At 35.2% G+C, this 22,518-nt stretch overlaps 1 protein-coding gene across 2 annotated transcripts in view; it reads left to right on the top strand.

Annotated features, from left to right (window-relative positions):
* The window catches only part of DNAJC1 (DnaJ heat shock protein family (Hsp40) member C1), a 180,521-nt gene that overhangs the window by 54,179 nt on the left and 103,824 nt on the right, over nt 1–22,518 (top strand). For both annotated transcript variants that reach the window (XM_019973029.2, XM_070800810.1), the window contains exons 2-3: nt 15,992–16,093; nt 16,577–16,623. In XM_019973029.2, coding sequence (XP_019828588.2) covers nt 15,992–16,093; nt 16,577–16,623 — 149 coding nt within the window. The remainder of the gene's footprint in view (nt 1–15,991; nt 16,094–16,576; nt 16,624–22,518) is intronic.

Genomic DNA, 22,518 nt, shown 5'->3' with positions numbered 1-22,518 from the left:
TCAAATATGCTAAGGTTAAGGACAGGTTAAGGGCAACCTCTTCTTTAAAATACTTGCCACTATTTCAGCTTCATTCTCCACTTCTTCCCAATTGGGGATTTTCCTAACAAAGCAGTGTTACTAAAAACACATTTAATTAATTTAGAAGAGTAGCTCAAAGAAATTATATCTGTTTGGTGAGAGGTCAGACTCCACTATTTACACTGAAGGCAATGTAATTTTAAATCTTTCACTCACTGTCAGTAGTTGAAAGTTTTAAAATTTGGGTTTTCCTTCTCTTATCTTTTTCTGCTTTTTAAAAACAAAACAATCAAAAAACAAAAATAAAACTCCAGAAAGAGAAGTGAAATAACCCTAGCCAGTTTGAGAATAAAGTTTCAAAAAATTACCCTCATGTTACCCATATATGAGAATCAGTAATAAATTGCTGAAATAATTTCTAGATTAATTTGAGTATAGGGTTTTTTTTTCTACCCTTAACTGATTTAATAAATAATTTAAAGTTATCTCCAGATTCACAAGCCTTATGTCCTATTCTCTTTTGAAGATATAACATATGTAGTGCTATCTCCTTAGGACTCTAGTTTGCTTTTCCCCAATGATTAATGAAGTTGGATACTTGTTCATTTGTTGGCCATGTGGATATGAAATGCACAGATCATAAAGTATTATCTGTTTCTGTGTAATACTGTTACATAGTGAAGCTGGGAATTTGAATTTACTGATTACTCAGTGATCATCTAGTATAATTTTGATTTTTCATTTATCACTTCTCAGATTACTAAGTAAACAGTTATCTTTCATAAAACTGGAAATACGAAGAGACAGTAATGTAGAAGAAAGAGTTAAATGTAAAAATAACCACCATGTACTTCATATCTTCTGATATAGAATGGCTTGGCAAAACTATACTGATTGAGTTACTAGTTCTGTTTCCCCTCTGTGTACATGTCCACTTTGTTCCTTAGTATGACCTTCCTAGTACCTGTAATGAAGAGTTCATGCAAAGATGGGCTCGATAAAGGACAGAAATGGTATGGACCAACAGAAGCAGAAGATACTAAGAAGAGGTGGCAAGAATAAGAAAAACTATACAAAAAATACCTTCATGACCCAGATAACCATGATGGTGTGATCACTCACCTAGAGCCAGACATCCTGGAGTCAGAAGTCAAGTGGGCCTTAGGAAACATCACTATGAGCAAAGCTAGTGGAGGTGATGGAATTCCAGCTGAGCTATTTCGAATCCTAAAAGCTGATGCTGTGAAAGTGCTGCACTCAGTATGCCAGCAAAATTGGAAAACTCAGCAATGGCCACAGGACTGAAAAAGGTCAGTTTTCATTCCAATCCCAAAGAAAGGCAATGTTAAAGAATGTTCAAACTACTGCACAATTACACTTATTTCACATGCAAGCAAGATAATACTCAAAATTCTGCAAGCAAGACTTCAATAGTACATGAACCAAGAATTTCCAGATGTTCAAGCTGGATTTTGAAAAGGCAGAGGAACCAGAGATCAACTTGCCAACATCCGTTAGATCATAGAAAAATCAATAGAATTCCAGAAAAATACCTACTTCAGCTTCATTTATTATGCTACAGCCTTTTGTGGATCACAACAAACTGGAAAATTCTTAAGGAGATGGGAATACCAGATCACCTTGTCTGCCTCCTATAAAACGTGTGCACAGGTCAAGAAGCAACAGTTAGAACTGGACATGGAACAACAGACTGGTTCCAAATCGGGAAAGGAGTACGTCAAGGCTCCATATTGTCACCCTGCTTATTTAACTTATTTGCAGAGTATATCATGCAAAATGCCTGACTAGATGAAGCACAAGCTGAAATCAGGATTGTCGGGAGAAATATCAATAACGTCGGTCATGCAGATGACATCACCCTTAAGGCAGAAAGTGAAGAGGAACTAAAGAGCCTCTTGATGAAGGTGAAAGAGGGGAGTGAAAAAGCTGGCTTAAAACTCAACATTCAAAAAATGAAGATCATGGCATCCAGTTCCATCATTTCAGTTCAGTTCAGTTGCTCAGTCGTGTCCGACTCTTTGAAACCCCATGAATCGCAGCGCGTCAGGCCTCCTTGTCTATCACCAACTCCCGGAGTTCACTCAGACTCACGTCCATCAAGTCAGTGATGGCATCCAGCCATCTCATCCTCTGTCGTCCCCTTCTCCTCCTGCCCCCAATCCCTCCCAGCATCAGAGTCTTTTCCAATAAGTCAACTCTTCGCATGAGGTGGCCAAAGTACTGGAGTTTCAGCTTTAGCATCATTCCTTCCAAAGAAATCCCAGGGCTGATCTCCTTCAGCATGGACTGGTTGGATCTCCTTGCAGTCCCAGGGACTCTCAAGAGTCTTCTCCAACACCACAGTTCAAAAGCATCAATTCTTCAGTGCTCAGCCTTCTTCACAGTCCAACTCTCTCATCCATACATGGTTCCATCACTTCATGGCAAATAGGTGGGGAAACAATGGAAACAGTGATAGACTTTATTTTCTTGGGATCCAAAATCACTGTGGATGGTGACTGCAGCCATGAAATTAAAAGACACTTGCTCCTTGGGAAAAAAGCTGTGACAAACCTAGACAGTGGATTAAAAAGAAGAGATATTACTTTACCAATACAGCTATGGTTTTTTCAGTAGTCACGTATGGATATGAGAATTGGACCATAAAGAAGTCTGGGAACTGAAGAATTGATGCTTTTGAACTGTGGTGTTGGAGAAGACTCTTGAGAGTCCCTTGGACTGCAAGGAGATCAAACCAATCAATCCTGAAAGAAATCAATCCTTAATATTCATTGGAAGGACTGATACTAAAACTGAAACTCCAATACTTTGTCCACTTTATGTGAAGAACTGACTCGTGAGAAAAGACCCGGATGCTGGGAAAGAATGAAGGTGGGAGGAGAAGGGGATGACAGAGGATGAGATGGTTGGATGGCATCACCAACTCAATGGACATGAGTTTGAGCCAGTTCTGGGAGATGGTGAAGGACAAGGAAGCCTGGCGTCCTGCAGTCCATGGGGTCACAAAGAGTCAGACACAACTGGGTGACTAAACAACAACAACATGAAAAAACAAAGCTTCTATGTGGTAAATGGGCTTCTCTGGTGGCTCCGTCGTAAAGAATCCAGTCCCCCTGCCAATGCAGGAGATGCAGGTTTGATCCCTGCGTAGGGAAGATCCCCTGGAGAAGGAAATGGCAACCCACTCCAGTATTCTTGCCTGGAAAATTCTATGGACAAAGAATCCTGCCAGGTACAGTCCATGGGGTCACAAAAAAGTTGGGCACGACTTAGCAACTACACACCAACAAATATGGTAAATAGAGTGGATTGGTTTCAACATTTATTCCTTCCTTCTAGTGTGCTTTATTGCACAAAGTGTGTAAAGTTAATAACTTTCTCAGACTCACTTGCAGTAAGTATGCTGGATGTAATAGAGCTTTGGCCAATAAGATATACTTTGTAAAATTTTGGAAGGTGGAAATCAGATGGAGGCTCTGCTTCTGCTGCTTTTGCCCTTTCTGTTAGTAGGCCTGGGTGCCTATCTGCTTTTTCCGTTGGTGTGGCATGGATTTGAAATCAACACTTGCATTGATTGTAGCACCTCACTTCCCAAGTCAGGGTGGAAGCATGCCAGTGGGAAAAGGGATAGACCATTTAGCAATAAGTCAGTTGACTGCCACCTAGATGTCTAGCCTCGGCCCTAGGAGACTATTTTCTGGGCCCACATTGAGCAGTCAGGGCTTCTGTCTTTGAAAAGAAGAGCAAGATACAGACTAGCAAGAACCATAGTGGAGAAAAGGCCCGTAAGGGGAACTGGTGCTCTTGGATTAAGGGCCAGTCTGCCTCTGAAATGGAGCAAATGCACAGTTGCATTATGTGAAGGACAGATTTTGAAAGTTCTCTGGATTGTCTTGAGCACTTGTCTGGGCTGAGCTTTCAGATGCGATCATTTGGCCCTGCTCTTGGACAGCACAGGAGGGAGAGGCAGCAGAGAGGAAGGTAAAGCTGATACGTGACCATTTTCAAGGTACAGAAACCAAGATTTTAAGGGACTGTCAGGGCATTCTGGGTCTGGTACGTTTTTTTCATCTTCCCAAAGAACCAGCTTTTTTTTTCATTGCTTTCCATTTGTATGTTTATTTGTTCTTTCTTCCTGTTTTCTTTTGTGTACTTTTGTTTTTTTCTACTTTATTAGGCTGGGTACTTCATTCATTTTCAGATTGTCTTATTAAAAGAGTATTTTAAACTACAAGCATTACCCTCTAAGTAGAGCTTTAGCTCTTAAAGGTTTTGATGTCATATATTTTCCTTTTCATTAATTTCCAGGCACTATGTAATTTCAACTTTTATTTCTGCTTTGTTAAATTTTTTTTTAAAGCATAATTTGGTGGTTCTGTCTGTCAAATTTGTTTAATATAGAACTGTCCCTCCTGCTCTGTACCTCTGCCACTGAATTGGTAAGGAGACCTCCTTTTGAAAATAAATTAGCTGCAAAAATATAGTATAAGATAACTAATCTCATTACCAGAAATGGTGATTTTGTTTTGTGAATAGTTGATCTGATGTTCCTGCCAACTCAGTCCCCCAGTAATTAGATATCAGAAGCAGCTGTCTCCTGGGCTGCAGTATTTTGTTTATCTACATTTGGAGAATGCTTGCATTTTTAATCTTATGGGGAGGGCAGAGGTGTGTTCAACTTAAATAAACATGTTATTAATCCAGATTTATTTTGATGCAAGTTAAAAATAAGAGGGTGCAATGCATACCTCTTACTGCACTGGAAATTATCAGACTTGTCAACAAATTATTCTTATCTTGACTGAAAAAAATAATAAGATATATGTTCTACATGAGCATCAAAAACCAGGATTTTGATATAGACTAACCTTTTATGGGTGCTTATATATGGTTTAAGGCTAAGAAAAGTCAACTAAAGCTATCATCTTACATAAATTTTAGTAGTTTCCTCCAGAGGCAATTGACTTTTAACAGTCATCTCCAGTGGAAGAACCCCTGCTTCTTTTGTATCAGGTCAACCATAGAAGCCCAGGATTAAAATTTGTTCTGAAGTTAGTTAATTATTTTGCCCTGAAAAATTATTTTTTAAAAATATTTTCCTTTTTCCATTTATTTTTATTTTTTTCTAATTTGTTTTGAATTTTATGTCAACCTGGTATAAAATCCCATAGTTCTGAAGTTATGCTGAGCACAGGTTTCCTGCCTCAACCTTCTGGTCCTTACATGCTTCTGTTCTTTAGTTCTTTTGCTGGTAAATGCACTTTTATCCAGGCACATAGTTTTTTGGTTTTTTTGTTGTTATTGGCTTTTTTGGGCAGGTGAAGAGTGGGAGTGGACTATGTTGACTGATAAATTTAAATGCAAAGGCCAGAGTAAAGAGGCTGCTACTGCTGCTAAGTCGCTTCAGTCGTGTCCAACTCTGTGCGACCCCATAGACGGCAGCCCACCAAGGCTCCCCTGTCCCTGGGATTCTCCAGGCAAGAACACTGGAGTGGGTTGCCATTTCCTTCTCCAATGCATGAAAGTGAAAAGTGAAAGTGAAGTCACTCAGTCATGTCTGACTCTTCGTGACCCCATGGACTGCAGCCCACCAGGCTTCTTGGTCCATGGGATTTTCCAGGCAAGAGTACTGGAGTGGGGTGCCATTGCCTTCTCCGAGAGTAAAGAGGACAAAGTCATTATTAAGAGTTCAGCTTGGGCTTTTTACTCAGTAACATCAGATAAGAAAATGACTCAGGACTTAGAAAGATTACATGGGATGACTAACTTTGAGGCAGTTAACCTTGGATAATAACATTTCACAAATTAAGATATCTAGATGTCCACCAGAGTTTGAAGTTCTTCAACTATGTGCCTAAATATATAGTCTGAATAACTGTAGTCTTGCCTCTTTACTGAATCTAGGTGTTCTTCTCTTGGATTTAATGTTCTTGAGTTCTTTCAAAGCAATAGGGGGTTTTATTAAGAACACTGTACTTTGAAAGGTCCTGAGTAAGGTCTTCTAATGTTTTGTTAACCATATGGTTATGTTATATATAACCATATAATGTTTTATATGTATATAAAATATACATATACATAGATGTGTGTGTGTATGTATAGGTGGATGTCAAATTTGCAAAGACGCTATAAATAGAATGAGCTTTAGATTATTGACAATCCACAGATAGGAATCAGGGGTCAGCAAACTATGCTGCATGGGCCAAAACCAGACTCCAGCTGTTTTTTAAAATAAAATTTCACTGGGACAGCATCACACCCATGTTTATGTGTTGTCTGTGGCTGCTTTCTCACTGCAGTGGCAAAGTTGAAGAATTGTAGCAGAGCCTCTTTGGCCTGCAAAACCTCAAATATATAGTCTACCCCTTTACAGAAAATATGTGCCAGTCTCTGATGTAAAGTAAAATAAGGAACCCCTCTTGGGCCACTTAAAACAAAATTTTCAGTGCTCTTACCTTGCAGAGCTTTTATGAGGATAGAGATTGGGTTTATTTTGTTCACTACTGTGTCCTCAGTGCTTATAAGTATAGGGACTCAATCAGTTCAGTTCAGTCGCTCAGTCGTGTCCAACTCTCTGTGACCCCATGAATCGCAGCACGCCAGGCCTCCCTGTCCATCACCGACTCCCGGAGTTCACCCAAACTCATGTGCATCAAGTCGGTGATGCCATCCAGCCATCTCATCCTCTGTCGTCCCCTTCTCCTCCTGCCTCCAATCCCTCCCAGCATCAGAGTCTTTTCCAATGAGTCAACTCTTTGCATAAGGTGGCCAAAGTACTGGAGTTTCAACCTCAGCTGAAAGGGACTCAATAAATATTGTCAAATCAATAAATAAAAACCATCCAAATTCATCTTACTCTTCTCAGTTCCTTACTTGTCATGGTCTAAAGTACAAATCCAAATAAACTGCAAGTCAAATTTGCCAAGTGTTAAAATGAAGAAGAAATAGTGACTTTTTAGCCTACACTTTATAACAGTTTTCATTTATTCAGCACTACTATGTGCCAGATGCTATAATAAGCATATTATATACATATATATGTATGTATATATTTGCATGTATATGTGTGTATTCATTTGTTTCAATATTATCATTCTTATTTTATAGATAAGAACTTGAGACTTAGATTTGTCCAAAATTACATAGCTAATTTTGTAATTAGCTATGGATTGGTTATTTTCAAGCCCATTTTCATCCTAAACATCATAGTAAGTGGAAAAGGGGGCTAATCTAATAAAATCTAGAATGTGAACAAAATTTCTCTGAGATTTGTCCCACATCAAACAGCCTTACCAGATCTGTTCATAAGTAAATTAGATAAGAAATTTTTCATTTAGATTACTATATCTACCTCTAGAAGAGTGTTCCCAGCAACAATCTATACATTTTTAAGCATCTCTGGGTTGAACTGTATCAGATTATTACTAATCCCACTTTTCAGACTCCCAGAGGTAACTGGTTCCATTTTGATGAATAACCTAACTTACATTAGAAGATAATTGAGGAGTGGCCATAAGATATGCCACTTTAATTCTAGAAGAGGTAGCATGGGATGTAAAACTAAATTTCTGGCAGGAAATTTCTGCCACCTAGTACCTATGCAACATTTTTGCAGATTACTTAACCTTAGATTAAGTCCCAGTTTCCTCATTAAAATAGAATAATTATACCTATCACCAAGGGTTGTAAAATTCAAGGGAATTAACATATATAGTGGCTAGAATAGTGCCTAGCACATAGCATGCAATAAAGATAATTCTGTATTGTTTCACTTTTTAAAAATTGAGATATAATTCATGAAACCAAGTTCACCATTTTAACCATTTAAGTGTACAATTGCATGATTTCTAGTATATTCACATGTTATTCACCAGTCATCTAATTACAGAACATTTTCATCACCCCAAAAGAAACTCCGTATGTATTAAGCAGTCACTCCCCATCCCCCTCTCTCTCCAGGCTCTGGGAACTACTGAAATGCTTTCTGTATCAATAGATTTGTCCATAAAGAGCAAATGGACAATTGAAATGAAATTATATAATACATGGCTTTTTGTGTCTGGTTTTTCTTCATTTGGTTTTCTTTATCTGGTTTTTCTTTATTCGGCTTCCTTGGTGGCTCAGACGGTAAAGCGTCTGCCTGCAATGCAGGACACCCAGGTTTAATCCCTGGGTTGGGAAGATCCCCTGGAGAAGGAAATGGCAACCCACTCCAGTATTCTTGCCTGGAAAATTCCATGGATGGAGGAGTCTTATAGGCTACAGTCCATGGGGTCATAAAGAGTTGGACACGACTGAAGGACTTCTCTTTCTTTTTTCTTTCTTTTCTTCATTTAGCAGAGTGTTTTCAAGATTCATTCATATGTAGCATATAAAGTACTTCATTCCTTTTATGTTTGAGTAATATTAATTATTTTGATATACCTTCACCACATTTTGTTTGTCTATTCATCAGTTCGTGGACGTTGGGGTGTTTCTATTTTTTGGCCACTGGTGAATAGTACTGCTGTCAGCATTAGCGTACAAGCTTTTGTTTGAACAACAGTTTTCATTCTCTTCAATAAATACCTAGGAATATAATTACAAGGTTGTATAGTAATTCTTTGTGTGTGTGTCTGTGTGTTTTAAGGAACCATCAAACTTGCATGTGCGTGCGTGCAAAGTCACTTCAGTCGTGTCCAACTCTTTGTGCCCTCATGGACTGCAGCCCACCAGGCTCCTGTGTCCATGGGATTCTTCAGGCAAGAATACTGGAGTAGGCTGCCATGCCCTCCTCCAGGAGATCTTCCTGACCCAGGGACTGAACCTGTGTCTCTGTGTCTCCTATGTTGGCATGTGGGTTCTTCACCACTAATGCCACAGGGGACTGCAAAGTTTTAAAATCTGATTAAGTACAATTTGTAAATTTTTTCTCTTGTTGCCTATTATTCTTATGTCCTAGCTAAGAATCTGTTGTATTCCGAGGTCATATAGATTTACCTCTATGTTTTCTCCTAAGGGATTATAGTTTTAGCTGTTATATTTGGGGCTTTGACTCATTTCAAGTTAATTTTTTTATGCGGTGTGAGGTAAGGGTCCAATTTTATTTTCTACATGTGGATATCCAATTATATCAACATCATTTATTGAAAAGACTCTTCTTTCTTTATTGAATGATCTTGGCACCCTTGTTGAAAATGTATTGACCAGAGATGAGAAAGTTTTTTCTGGGTGCTGAATTTCTTACATTGAGCTATTTGTCTGTCCTTACATCATAACTGTGCTGTCTCGATGACTGTAGTTTTGAAGTCAGAACATGTGACTTCCAGTTATTGCAAGTTATTTTAGGACTTTTTTTTTCAAGTTATTGTAGCTATTTGGGGTCCCTAACATTTCCCTATGAATTTGAGGATTAGTATGTAAATTTCTGCAGAAATGCCAGGCAGGATTTTGATAGGGATTGCATTGAATCTGTAGATCAACTGGGAATTATTGCTGCTTTAACAATATTGTCTTCCAGTCCATGAACATAGATGCCTCTCCATTTATTAAGATCTTCTTTCATTTCTTTCAGCGATGTTTTATAGTTCATAGTGTACAAACAGTACACTTTTGTTAGACTATTCCAATTTTTTAAATTCATTTGGATGCTGTTGTCAAGGATTTGTTAATTTCATCTTTGGATTTTTTAATTGCTAGTATACAGAAGTAAAGCTAATCTTTATATATTGACCTTGTATCCTACAATTTAATACATTTATTTATTAGCTCTAATACTTTTTCTGTGATATTTTTGGATTTTCCATGTATGGGACATATCATCTGTAAATAGAGGTAGTAATATTAGTTCTTCCATTCCAATCCAAATGCCTTTTGTTTCTTTTTCTCAACTGATTGCTCAGGCTAGAACAAATATCCCTCTTATTGATCTTGGAGAAAAGGTTTCAGACTTCACAATTTAAGTAGGAAGTTAGCTGTGGTTTTTTTCATAGATACCTTATATCAACTTCAGAAAGTTTTCTTTAAGTCCTAGTTTGTTGAGTGGTTTGTTACTAAATGCTGTTGGGTATGCTTTTTCTGCATCAGTTGAGATGATTATGTGATGCTTTGTTCTTCATTTCATTAATATGATGTATTATATTGACTGATCTTCATACCCTGAACCACCTTTGAATTGATTGCATAAATCTCACTTGGTCATGGTAGGTAAGTCCTTTCTCTATACTGCTGGATTCAATTTACTAGAAGTTTGCTGAGGAATTTTGCATCAGCATTCATAAGGGATATTAGTCTATAGGTTTTTTGTGGGGTTTTTTTGTTTTTTTTTTTTTGAGGTGTTTGTCTGGTCTTGGTATCTGGGACCCATAGAATAAGTTAACATTCCTTTCTCCTCTATGTTTTGGAAAAGTTTAAAGAGGACTGTGATTTCTTCAGATATTTGACTGAATTCAGTCATCTGGCTTTGAGGTTTCAGGCTTTTCTTTTTAGGCCATTGGGCTTTTTTTGGGTTTTGGTTTTTATTAACTAATCGATCTCTTTACCTATTATAGGTCTGTTCACTTTTTCTGTTTCTTCATGTGTCAGTTTGTGTGTTTCTAGGAATTTGTCTGTTTTATCTGGGTTTCCTAATTGTTTGGCATAATTGTTCACAGTATTCATAGTGTATTATTTGATTTGCTTTTTCTTTTACAATAGATTTTAAATCTAGATTTTAAAATAGATTTATTAGTATTTGCCATGGAGATTATACAAGTGACATTAATTTGTAGCAATCTAGTTTGAATTAATACCAAGTTAGTTTCAATCATATTAAAAAATTGGCTCCTAAATAGCTGTGTTTCCCTTCCTCATATAGTTATTGTCACAGATTACATCTTTATACATGTATGTCTGTGGACATACATCTATATTATTGTTTTATTTAAGACATAGATTTATTATTGCTTAGTAGTCTTTAAAATCATGTAAAAAATTGGAGTTACTAACCAGAAATACATGAATATTGACTTTTATATTTATCTATATAGTTATCTTTATCAGTATTTTTTATTTCTTTGTATGAATTACTATCTAGTATGATTTCCTTTCAGCCTAAAGGCCTCTCTGCGGTGCTTTTTGTAGATTAAGACTACTAGCAATGAACTCTTTAGTTTTTGTTTACTTAGAATGTCTTGATTTCTCTTTCCTTTTTGATGGATAGCTTTCCTGGATATAGAATTCTTGGTTGACAGATTTGTTTTTTTTTCCTGAAGCACTGTGAATATGTCATTCAGTTAATGTCTAGCGTCCATGATTTCTGATGAGAAATAGATGTTAATTTATTGAGAATTCGTTGTACATAATGAGTCACTTCTCTCTGCTGTTTTCAGGATTCTGTTTGTGAACAGTTGGAATATAATGTTGATAGGTGTGGATTACTTTGTGTGTACTTAGGATTTGTTGAAATTCTTAGATGTGTATATTCATGTCTTTTATGAAAGTTCAGTTTTCAGTCTTTTCCCCTTCCCCCCCCTTTTCTCTAGTCCTGTCTTGAACTCTTATGTATGTGTATGTTGGTATACGTAGTGGTGTCCCACAGGTCTTTTAGGCTCTATTAATTTTTCTTTATTTTTTTTTCTTCTTCTTACTTCTCATATTGGATAATCTCAATTGATGTATCTTCAAGTTCACAGATTTTTTTTCTCTGCTTTTGGAATTCTCTAGTGAATTTTTAAATTTCAGTTATTGTGTTTTTCAAGTCCAGAATTTCTCTTTGCCTTAAATTTTCTCCTCTGTTGGTATTCTCAATTTGGTGAGACATCATTCTTATTCTATTAGTTCTTTGTGCTCTTGAGCATGTTTAAAACAGTTGATCTAAAGTCCTTCTCTAGTAAATCTAATGTCTGATCTTCTTAGGGACAATTTCTATTCCTTTTTTTTCTATGTGTGTGGGCCATACTTTCTTGTTTCTTTGCCTCCTTCATAATTTTTAATGAATACTGGATATTTTGAATATATAATGTGGTAATTAGATCATTGTACCTCACCAGCTTTGTTTTGTTTTTGTTCCTTTGGTTTTTGCCTTTTTGCTGCTTGTGGTTGGTGTTGTTTGTCTAGTGATTTTTCTGAATTAATTTTGTACAGTGTATATTCTTTGCCATATGTGTCCACTAACATCTGTTTAATTAGCTTATGCATCAGATGATGATTCAGCAAAGATTTCCTCAAAGATTTGGCACAGGAAAAAAACGAAAAGCAAAAAAAAAAAAAAAAAAAAAAACCTCAAAACCTTTGGTAGAGGATTTTGTGTGTATGTTAGGACATGCCTTCAACACTCAGCTAGGCAGTTTACAACTCACTCTTAGTCTTCACTTTCTACTTGTGTACAGCCTAAAGCTCAGCCAGAAATGAGAATTTAGGGCCTTTTCAGGTCTTTTTGATTATGTACTCCACTTTGGGCATACAGGTGTTGGTCGTCTAGTTTCCAAAGAATATGTGGGAGCATTTCAAATACCATATTCCCCAAAGCACCTCACTTCCCAGTCTCCTTAGCTTTTTGATGTGCGTGTTGTGTGCCTAACTGCCATCCTTTGCCTCATTTGACACCAGCTGGTAAACTTGCTGTAAAATGTTTTTGACAAATGTCCTGAACAGTTGCCTGTCTGCCCTGGGATAGGTCAGAGTTTGGTAAAAAATAGAGGTAAGACCTTTACCAGTCTGTCAGGGAATCAAAGGATAAGCCTAAACAAGCAACCACAACTTCTTTTAGAACAAAGTCTACCTTACATACTCTTAACACTAGAAACTGGTGGCTCAGAGGTTAAAGCGTCTGCCTGCAATGCAGGAGATCTGGGTTCGATCCCTGGGTTGGGAAGATCCCCTGGAGAAAGAAATGGCAACCTACTCCAGTGTTCTTGCCTGGAGAATCCCATGGACAGAGGAGCCTGGTGGGCTACAGTCCATGGGGTTGCAAAGAGTTGGACACGACTGAGCAACTTAACTAACTAACACTATAAACCCACACCAATAACTCAGATTGATAACTTCAAGATCCTTACAGAGAATTAGCTACTTTTTCTTGACTGAGTGCTTGACTGATTACTGGAATCCTTTGACTAGTTTGCAGATAAGGTTGATTCTGACAGTTTTTGCCAGGTTATTTGCCATTTCTTTTCAGGGAGAGGGACAGGCCCTTGGAGTTCCATACTCTGCCACTTTTGTTGATCTCTCATCACATTTTTTTTTTCCCAATTTTGATGGACATATTTTTGTAGTTTTTCTTTATTTTTGTTTTTAAAAGAATAACCATATATCTATTCTTTACAGAAGTCATCCAGGTATTAAGATAATTCATGTCCAGCTTGTAAAAAAAAAAAAACAACAAAAACCGTATCACATTTAAAAGGAAAAGAATTGAATCCTATAGATGACCAGTTCACCCATAGTCCTATCAAGAATCCCTGCAAGCCAGGGAGACAAAAGGTTTCATTCATTGTGTATGTGAGATAAATGTTCTAACGTTTGGGTCTGTAGTAGAAATGTGGTGTAAAATGTGCTGTAAAAGCCAGCACGTATCAGGATATTAACCTTTAAAACTGCAGTGGACCATGTTTACATTGTAGTTGTGTGACGTTTTCTGTATAGTTTATCAGATCAGTAGAAGTGTAGCAGTTGTTCTCACTGCCTTCCCAAAACTGTAGGCCCCTGTGCAGTGAGTCAGCTGAAACCTACTAACTGAATCTTAAGAACCAACATGGAGAGCTATGATTCTGATGCAGTATTTTCTGGGTTTGAATTCTGTTTTCCTCTATTTGCCAGCAGTCTGGAATTGAGCAAATTACTCAACTTCTTTTTGCCTCCTTTACCTTGTCAGTAAAATGGGCCTGCTAACAGCTATAAGCTTTGCTATGAGGATAAGTTAAAATTCATTGATTAATTAACTAAAATGTAACACATACATAAGCTAGTTTGAGATGCAGCTTTTCTAGAGCATATCTTTTAGATAGGGAAAACTCTGAGTTTTTCAGTTTTGTCCACTTAGGGTGAAGCTTATTGGTGAAATAAATTACTGGGCAGATCTCATGAGAAAAATAGGCAGTCTTTCTGTGCAGCCTGAGAGGTGCATTCCTAAGTCAGGAGAGAACTGTATCTACAGCTGGATGCAAAACAAAAACATAAGGTTGGGGAACAGGATCCTATTGTGTGATGATTTGGGGGACCAGGAAGACGGATCAAGATGGTGCAATACAAAGTTAAAAAGACTGGATAAGACAAATGATGAAGGTTCTTGGGAGTTACTGAAGAGTTTGAAATAGGAGAGCCATCTGATCACATTTACAGTTAGTGTATATACTGTAGCAGAAAACTGGAAGATTGGAGTCAGGTTGGCAAGACTGGGTCTTAGGTGAGTGTTAGTAAGTCATAGATGTTCCGTAATGAGCATGTATTAATTTTGTAACATAAGCAAATACATTAGATTGTAAGAAATCTACTTTTGAAATTTCTCTATGTTATAGTCCCAATTAATAAAATCTACAATTAAAGCCCCAGTTAGACAATGAACATTCATTTGACATTTGACCTCTTTGCTGAACAGAATCTCCATCACAAAGTTTCAGAAAAAAATAATCATTCTTTTCTACTACTTGTTAGCTAGCTATCATTCAAGTATAAAGAACAAAACAATTCCATTGGGCATGTGAGAATGGAAATTATAATCATATTACCTGCAAAACTTACTCTGCTAATTTTTTAGCTCTTCAACCCTCCATGAGTCAGAAAAATATTCACACCTAAGCTGAAACTTTAGAGTAGTGGCCTGGAGCAACAAGTCCCAGAAAATTGGTAATGAAAGTAATGGTTTATAAGAGAGAGCTTGACAGACTAATTACAGTCTCACTTTGCCTTGCTCCAGCTCTATTTATTTAACAGCTATTTAGTTCCAGGAACATGGACTTTTGTTATGTTTGTTTTTTTAGTCATTTGAACTTTTTAGTATATCAGTTTTATCAATTAATTGAACAAATATTCATTTGTAAAACACGATAAAATTTAATAAGCAACTTTATTCTCATTTTGCCTCTCTATGAATATGTTAGTGTTTGGAATAAATTTTAAAGTTAATGGAGATCAAGTTTTATACTTAACAGTGTGTTGTAATTTTCATGTATTTTTTTTTAAACTAGGTATGTAAAATGATGTTCTCTGAGTTTATATGTACAAATAGGACAGGATTACATAAAATACAATTTTAATATTCATTGAATCCAAAGTACTCTTCCTCAACTGTCCTTTTAAAATAATATTTTAACTATGTTAATAACACATAAATTGTGGGCAAATTTATTTCTGCAAACCAGACTATGGAAACTGGACACTATTGAAGATATCCTGTAACATACTTTAAAAAGTTGAGGATAATATACATAACTATTTCTAATTATAATTATTTTGTGTAAATGCAAATTTAACTGCCTTCAAATAGGCATACTTTTTGACATGTTGAAATTGAGATTCCATAGGTGGCTGCTCCATGGTAAATTCAATATAAATAACAATGAAGGAACCACATATGGTAAGCCTGGGCTTCAGACATTGGCTTTAAGATTCTCAAATAATAAAGACCTTCTTTGAAGGCACACGGATGTATTAATTTTTAATTTGTTTCTTTTTGATCTCTTAATTACTGAAAAAGATTTATTGGTTAATTTTAGGAAGGCAAGTGTTTGAAAAGTTTTGCCAAATACTGTCTTCTTTAAATGAATGTATGGTAATGAAAAGTTAAGAGGAGAGCCAAATTAGATTGAATAATTGTTCAGTCATGTGGGTCAGGCTAGTTGCATAGCCTGGTTGTTAGACTGATTGCTCAAATTACATTGCCTGGGGTCCTGCATTTGGTTGGCTGTCTTCTCAGATCTTAACAAGGTTCTGGGAATTTCTTTTTCTGACAAAGTTTGCTTTGTGTTTTTCCCCTCCCCCCCACTACATCCAGGATGCTTCATCTGCAGACATTAGAAAAGCATATCGTAAGCTTTCACTAACTCTGCATCCAGACAAGAATAAAGATGAAAATGCAGAAACTCAATTTAGACAAGTAAGTGAAATATGCTGTTATATATTTTTGTGATAATTTATAAATAAATGTTTATGGTAAAAACAGTAACCTATATGTAGAATGTTTCCATTTAAAATGAGATTGTAGTTTAGAAATATTATGCATACATATTTATTCAGTTTAAAGAAAATAACGCTTTTACCAGCATTTTTTATATTGGAGTCTCAGTTCTTGGGGGGGAGGGTCATAATTGTCATAATTTTCTTCTCTAAATTACAGTTTTAAAAAGCACATGTTAAGATAATTATTACTTTTGCATCTTTCTCAAAGATATATTTTGGTATCAAGCCTTTTTTAACCTCTTAAGGTGCTACCAAAACCATAAAATGGTACTTATAATTAAGATTTTATCTGTTCACTGAGTGCATGGGCTTTTTGCATGTGCATTATAGTGTGTCTGTCTTCCTAAATGATTTCTTATAGGTGAAAGTATTTTTAACGTGATGCTTCTGTTTTATCTAGTTGGTGGCCATTTATGAAGTTTTAAAGGATGATGAACGAAGGCAGAGGTGAGTGTTCATCTGCTTTTGAATTAAGATGTTATACTTTGATGTCTGTTTATAAAGAAAAGAATTGTCTCATCAAACATTTTATTGTGTTAGTATTTTTATTTTCGTTCCTTTTCAAGAAATGCATTGTTTTTAAGATGTATGTTTAGAGCGGAGTTAATTTCTACTGAAAATATTCACTAGGTTTATTTAGTACTTAGAGACTTCAGGATCATGCCTTCATTAGCTAATATTTTTAACATGAGTATCTATGCCCTGGAAAATTCAAATACCACTTGACTTCAAACAAATGCCTATTCATTTTTGGTATATCAGTAATTGCTCCTGTCTGTGCTTGGGGGTCTTTCCCCCCTCAGTTTCTTAAATGTTTTTCAATTAGGCGACTAGAGATATTCAAGTTATTACCTTTTCTCGGTGTTTCCTCATATTCAAAATAATAAACCTAATTTGTGAGTGAGAGAGCAGAATTGTGTAAGTACAAGATAGGAGTAGAAGAAAAATATTTGCTTCTTTCTCCTGTTTCTTTTGCCTCCATCCTTCCCTTACTCTCCTCCAGCGATTCTGTATTTAGGGTTGAACGTCAGACAGGAGGCAGCACCCTCTCTTTGAGATGTCTCTGGGTGCCTTTCAGAAGAGTAGTAATAGATTTTACAGTGGTTTATATGCTACTGACTTAGGAGCTTGCAGAGAAACCCTTTCTTCTGCTCTTCCAAGTGTACGCAGTGTAGACACTACTGCGACAGGTTTCAGAGTTCTTTAAGTCAGACTCATGGTAAGAAATACATTTTGCATCGTGCTTCAGGACACACAGACACAACTGAAACAGAAATGTCACAGAACACTTCTTATTGTGTGTGAAAGACATATTTTTCTATTCTAAGCTAGTCTAGACTGTTCTTTTTTCTTTTTGAAAACAATGCTGATTGTGGTCTGCTAAATTGGTTTCATGAGACACTAGTGAGCTACCCTCTGCAGTTTGAAAATATTACTCTATTAAAGCTAGTTTATCTTAAAGAAAATCCAAAACATTATGCCATGTGACATTCTGATTCTTTCTTCAAATGTGTTACCTGGAATTATTCTGTATCCTACAGTGTCAGCTCCCACTCTTGGTTCTCATCTTTAACAGTTTAATTTGAATACCTCAGTTTGTCAGATTGCAAAGCAAGGTACTCAGGATATTCTCTTGAAGTGTTCTTTGCTTTATAACAAGGGCTGGCATTGGTCCAGGTACCATAGCAGACATTCCTCTGGTTTGAGATAATCCATAGTGTTGAAAGAGTCCTAGAAGTGTGTTGAAAGAAGTGTTGGTCATTCTGTGCATATTTTCTAGTTGGTTTCTCTCACTGAGCCCCTAGTTGTGTTTCACACATCAAGAATGTGTCTGTAAAGATAGCTTTATTTAGTCTCCCTGCATCTCTGGCATCAGATTTTGTTTTTTTGTTGGTTGTTATTTTAAGTCAGTAAACTTTGTAACAATTTCTTCCAATTACCAAAATTATTTATATCTTTTCAGAACAAATCACTTCTCATGTATAAATTGTTTCTTCATTAACACAGGCTCATCAAATATTTTCTTTTTAGGATTAGTTCCTTTTGCATTTATTGTAGAGTGTTAGTAGAAAAAAATGGATCTGACAGTTACACAAACAGCTGTAGTATTTATACCCCTTGAGGCACAAGTAACTCTTTGGTAACTGGTTTTCCTTGAGGCAAAAGTCGTAACTAATCAAGCTGAGAATCACTCTTCCAAAGCTTGCGCCTGAGGCCAGGTGACCTATGAGTATTTAAACTTATAGGAGAAATGCATCTCTACAAATACCTAATGTTTATAATTCCTTTAGAAAAAAAAAAGCACAGTTTTATCTTTTGAAAGAAGATTGTCTTATAGTGATATTAACAAATGCTCTTTGGTATCAGTCATTTATTATAAATATTTATTAATAAGTGCTTTTAAATGTGTAACTTTCCAGGAATTGTAATGGACCTATTTATTTCCCTTATAAATAATTATCTTTTCACTGAAAGCAACCTCATTTAAAAATTTTTAGTAGAAAAGGGAATAACAAGGAAGCATATAAAATAATAGATTACCTTTTTTTTTTAAGTAACAGGCAAACTTTGTTAAACAGCCTTATTTAGGTATAATTTGCATACCATAACAGTTAACCTATTTTAAGTGTACAAATCTATGATTTTTAATAAATTTACAGAGTTGTGCAGACTACCACAACCAGTTTTAGAACATTACCTTCAAAACACTCCCTCAAGCCCATTTGCAGGCACTTAGCATTCTGATCCCAGCTCCAGGCAATCACTGATCTCCTTTATGTGACTATAAATGTGTTTTTTCATATTAATTAAATCATCTAATAGTATTTTGTATTTGGCTTCTTCCTATTATCAACATATTTTTGAGGTATGTCCATATTGTAGCATATACCAGTAGCTCATTCTTCTTTATTGCTGAATAGTATTCCACATTCCACTTTCATTTATCCATTCATCAACTGATAGACATTGAGATCATTTCCGCTTTTTGGCTATGACTAACAATGCCGCTGTGTATATTCACACAGAAGTCTCTGAACAAATGTTTTTCATTTCTCTTGGGTAGATTCTTAAGAGTGTTACTGTGAGTAAACTTCTAAGCCATTTTTTTCTTCTAAAGACATAGACTACAGCATGAAAAAACAAGTTTTCCTGGTTAGTATAAGGGAGATTAGTAAAGAAGTCTTTTCTAAACTCGTTAAGTAATTTCCTTATTTTAGGAAACAGCAGCTCAGTTATGTTCTGCCATATTATAAACTGTTGCCAGTGTTAGCTGGAACAAAGTACCAAGACAATACTAAGCACTACATACATACACTAGATTGTGCTTTAGTCATATTAGGACATTTACTTTTATTTAAAATCTGTTTTAAAATTCTTTTGGTAACTCGCTTGTGCAACTTAGTTTTTTGGGTCTGTTTTATGGTATATATTTGTAGAAGTTGAATGTAAGTGCTGTGTACCACAGCTTTTGGCACATATATACATTTTATAAAGGAAAGATCAATTAATTTAAGCTTGTTTCCTATTTATGCTCTTTGTACAGTTTTTACTCAGGTTCAAAATGTGGCCTAAATAGATGATGTTATTCTTTTAAGCTAAAAATTCAAACTTTTACAGTGAGAGATTCACAATTTAGGCAAATGATAGAATTATTTGAATATTTATTTGCATAATATACATGTTTTCTATTTTAATTTCATAGTTACTATTTTATATTTCAAAGCATGCTAATAATTTACATAATTTTTCTTGGAATTTAAACATTTTTTGATTTGCTTTTTATGTTTATATTGGGCTAAATATATTTGAATTGAATATAGTCATTTGATGACTATAGAATGGAACTCACTGATGATTATATAACCATTATTATGTTCATCATGTACATTTTAGAAAATCAAATGAAATAAACATATATTAGGCTATATGTTGGATGTATGGAATAGATCAATTAATATTTTTAATTTCTAAAATGATGCCTTTATAGTTTCATATTTTTTTTACATTTAGTGATATTTTCATCAAAGAAATTTACTTTTGTATTTTCTTATAATATTCATACATGTGTACATTCTTAATCTGGTTTTAACAAATTGTTAAGAGCAGTTTATATGAGCTTAATTATTTTAACAGTATTATGTGTTAGATATAGAAAAAGAATAACATAGTGATGTTTTGTGTTATCAACACATTTTTTCTTAAATAACTTATGAATATATTGTCTGTATATTTTAAGGATATCTTTATTTTTTCAGTGTTTCAGGAAAGCAGTGATTTATCTTTTAACAGCATATACTCTAAAAAGTGAACTATAATAGAAGCTATCTTCCGTTAAAATGGCCAGTCGTGTGAGCCATAATGTTCATTGATAGTAAAATCAATAGAGCATTGATTCTAAGCTTAATCCTTGGAAACTGTTGTTTAGAGTGGCAGACATAGCCTACTAAATATCTAGTTTTGTTTAATGTGTTCAGTGCATGAGATTCTGCTGTCTTGAATTTAGCTGTGCACCAAATACAATTTATATGTGGGGTAGAAAGCAGTAGCTATTAATAGATACATAGTATTTCAATGGTGATAAAATATTTGATACAAGATTCATAGCTATGAGTTTAGCTGGGTTTTCTTCTGATACTATTTAGATCTAAAACAAGTTTAACAGTAATGCTCTTAGGGAACTGTCACCACTTTCTTAGATGTTCTTTATTAATAGCCACACTTTTTACTTGAAGTTATTTCCTGGGAGAGATTAGCTGAAAATAATTATATTCTCCCCTTTTTCCTCAACAAATCTGAAGTAGACTGTAGATTTTAGAATAAATTCAGGCCTTTCTTTATTGGACCTCATTCAGATATTGTAATCTTACGTTATATCACTTGAAACCGTTTTTACCAATATGTTGGTAATTTAAAATGAGTCAGTTTTTAGCAATAGATTTAAACATAAATTTTGAAGGACAGGAATGATAACTTTTGATGAAATCATGTTATATATTTATTTGTGTTCAAAAATAGCTATATAAATATTAAAAAAGAATATTTAACATCAAACTTTGGCTCAGCTACTGCGTAACCATATTTTAATTACCAGATTCTTGTATACTGTAAAGTTTGCCTGCCTTTAAGAGTTTAGTACCACTAATGTCCTTTACTTTGAACATTGGTTATTCTAATCTGCCGTTATTTTTAATAATCTAAGTTGATCCTAAAAGTCAGGTTTTCTAGATAGTCCAATAAAATATATTTTGAATTTATAACCAGTATTTTTCTACTGAAAAAAGAAGTTGCCTGTAATAAATGCTCTGCTTTATTTTTTTAAGCATATCTCCAAGGTATCAATTTAATAACTATCAAAGTAGCTACTGCAGTTGTTGCATTTAAATTGATTTACATGTCAAGACTGGCAGTTTAGCAGCTGCGCTATTATTCGTAGATCGGTCAATTTACTTGAGAAAAACCTACTACTGAGTTCTACTGACCTGCCTGACAATATAGGCCCTATTTCTATTCCTGTAATTAGGCCTGCGACTAACTCAGAATATTTTTAATTAAAATATTTTGGTCAATGTGTTGCACCAAATTAGGCCTTTCAGTGAAGATTTAATTCTGGAAATAGTGTGATTAGAATATTTAATGAGTTGTGTTCAACTAAGATTAACAGGTTGTGTGTTTTGAACATACAGTATTTGCATGAGACCATTTTGAGTTTTACAGTCATAAATGTTACTCCTTATTTTTAACGTTAAAAATATCTGCCTCCATAATGTCTGATGGGTAAATTTAAATTCAGTTGGAATTTTATTCTAAAGAAAGTAGATTTAAAGTGAATTACCAGGAAATTTGTTGTGTTTTTCCCTTTCAGCAAAGACAAAAAAATGTGAGGAAAACTGCCACCTAAATGTTTACAAATAAACAGTTTTATTGAGAAATTGGTTGTTTCCACATCTCCTGCTAATTTGGTATTGTTTTTAATTCTTAAAAAGAACGTGAGCAACATAAAATTAAAAGGTGCCCCTTTTTAATAGACTTTTTATGTCTTTAAGAAGCTTTGATAAAATAAATATTTCAACCTTGAACCCTCGTACTGAGATTCAAATAAAAGCACTAACTAGAAAATTTATCCTGAATGTGATTCAATTAATATATAATTCTTGGAAGCAATAGTGCTCTTATCTTGATTTTCTCCCATTGAGATTCTTCCTTTTGTCACTGACTTTCATGGTGGGGCCTCACTGCACCCTGTGATGGAGAGGTGGACTATAAGGCTCCTTGAGTTTGGATGTCATTCCAGGAGTCACGTCGTTGGAGTGTTTAAAAACACAAGATCCGTATATCAGATCT

Source organism: Bos indicus, chromosome 13, assembly GCF_029378745.1.
Source record: "Bos indicus isolate NIAB-ARS_2022 breed Sahiwal x Tharparkar chromosome 13, NIAB-ARS_B.indTharparkar_mat_pri_1.0, whole genome shotgun sequence".
NCBI lineage: Eukaryota > Metazoa > Chordata > Mammalia > Artiodactyla > Bovidae > Bos > Bos indicus.
Note: the sequence above shows the minus strand (reverse complement) of the source record. Positions and strands in the feature narration are given on the sequence as shown.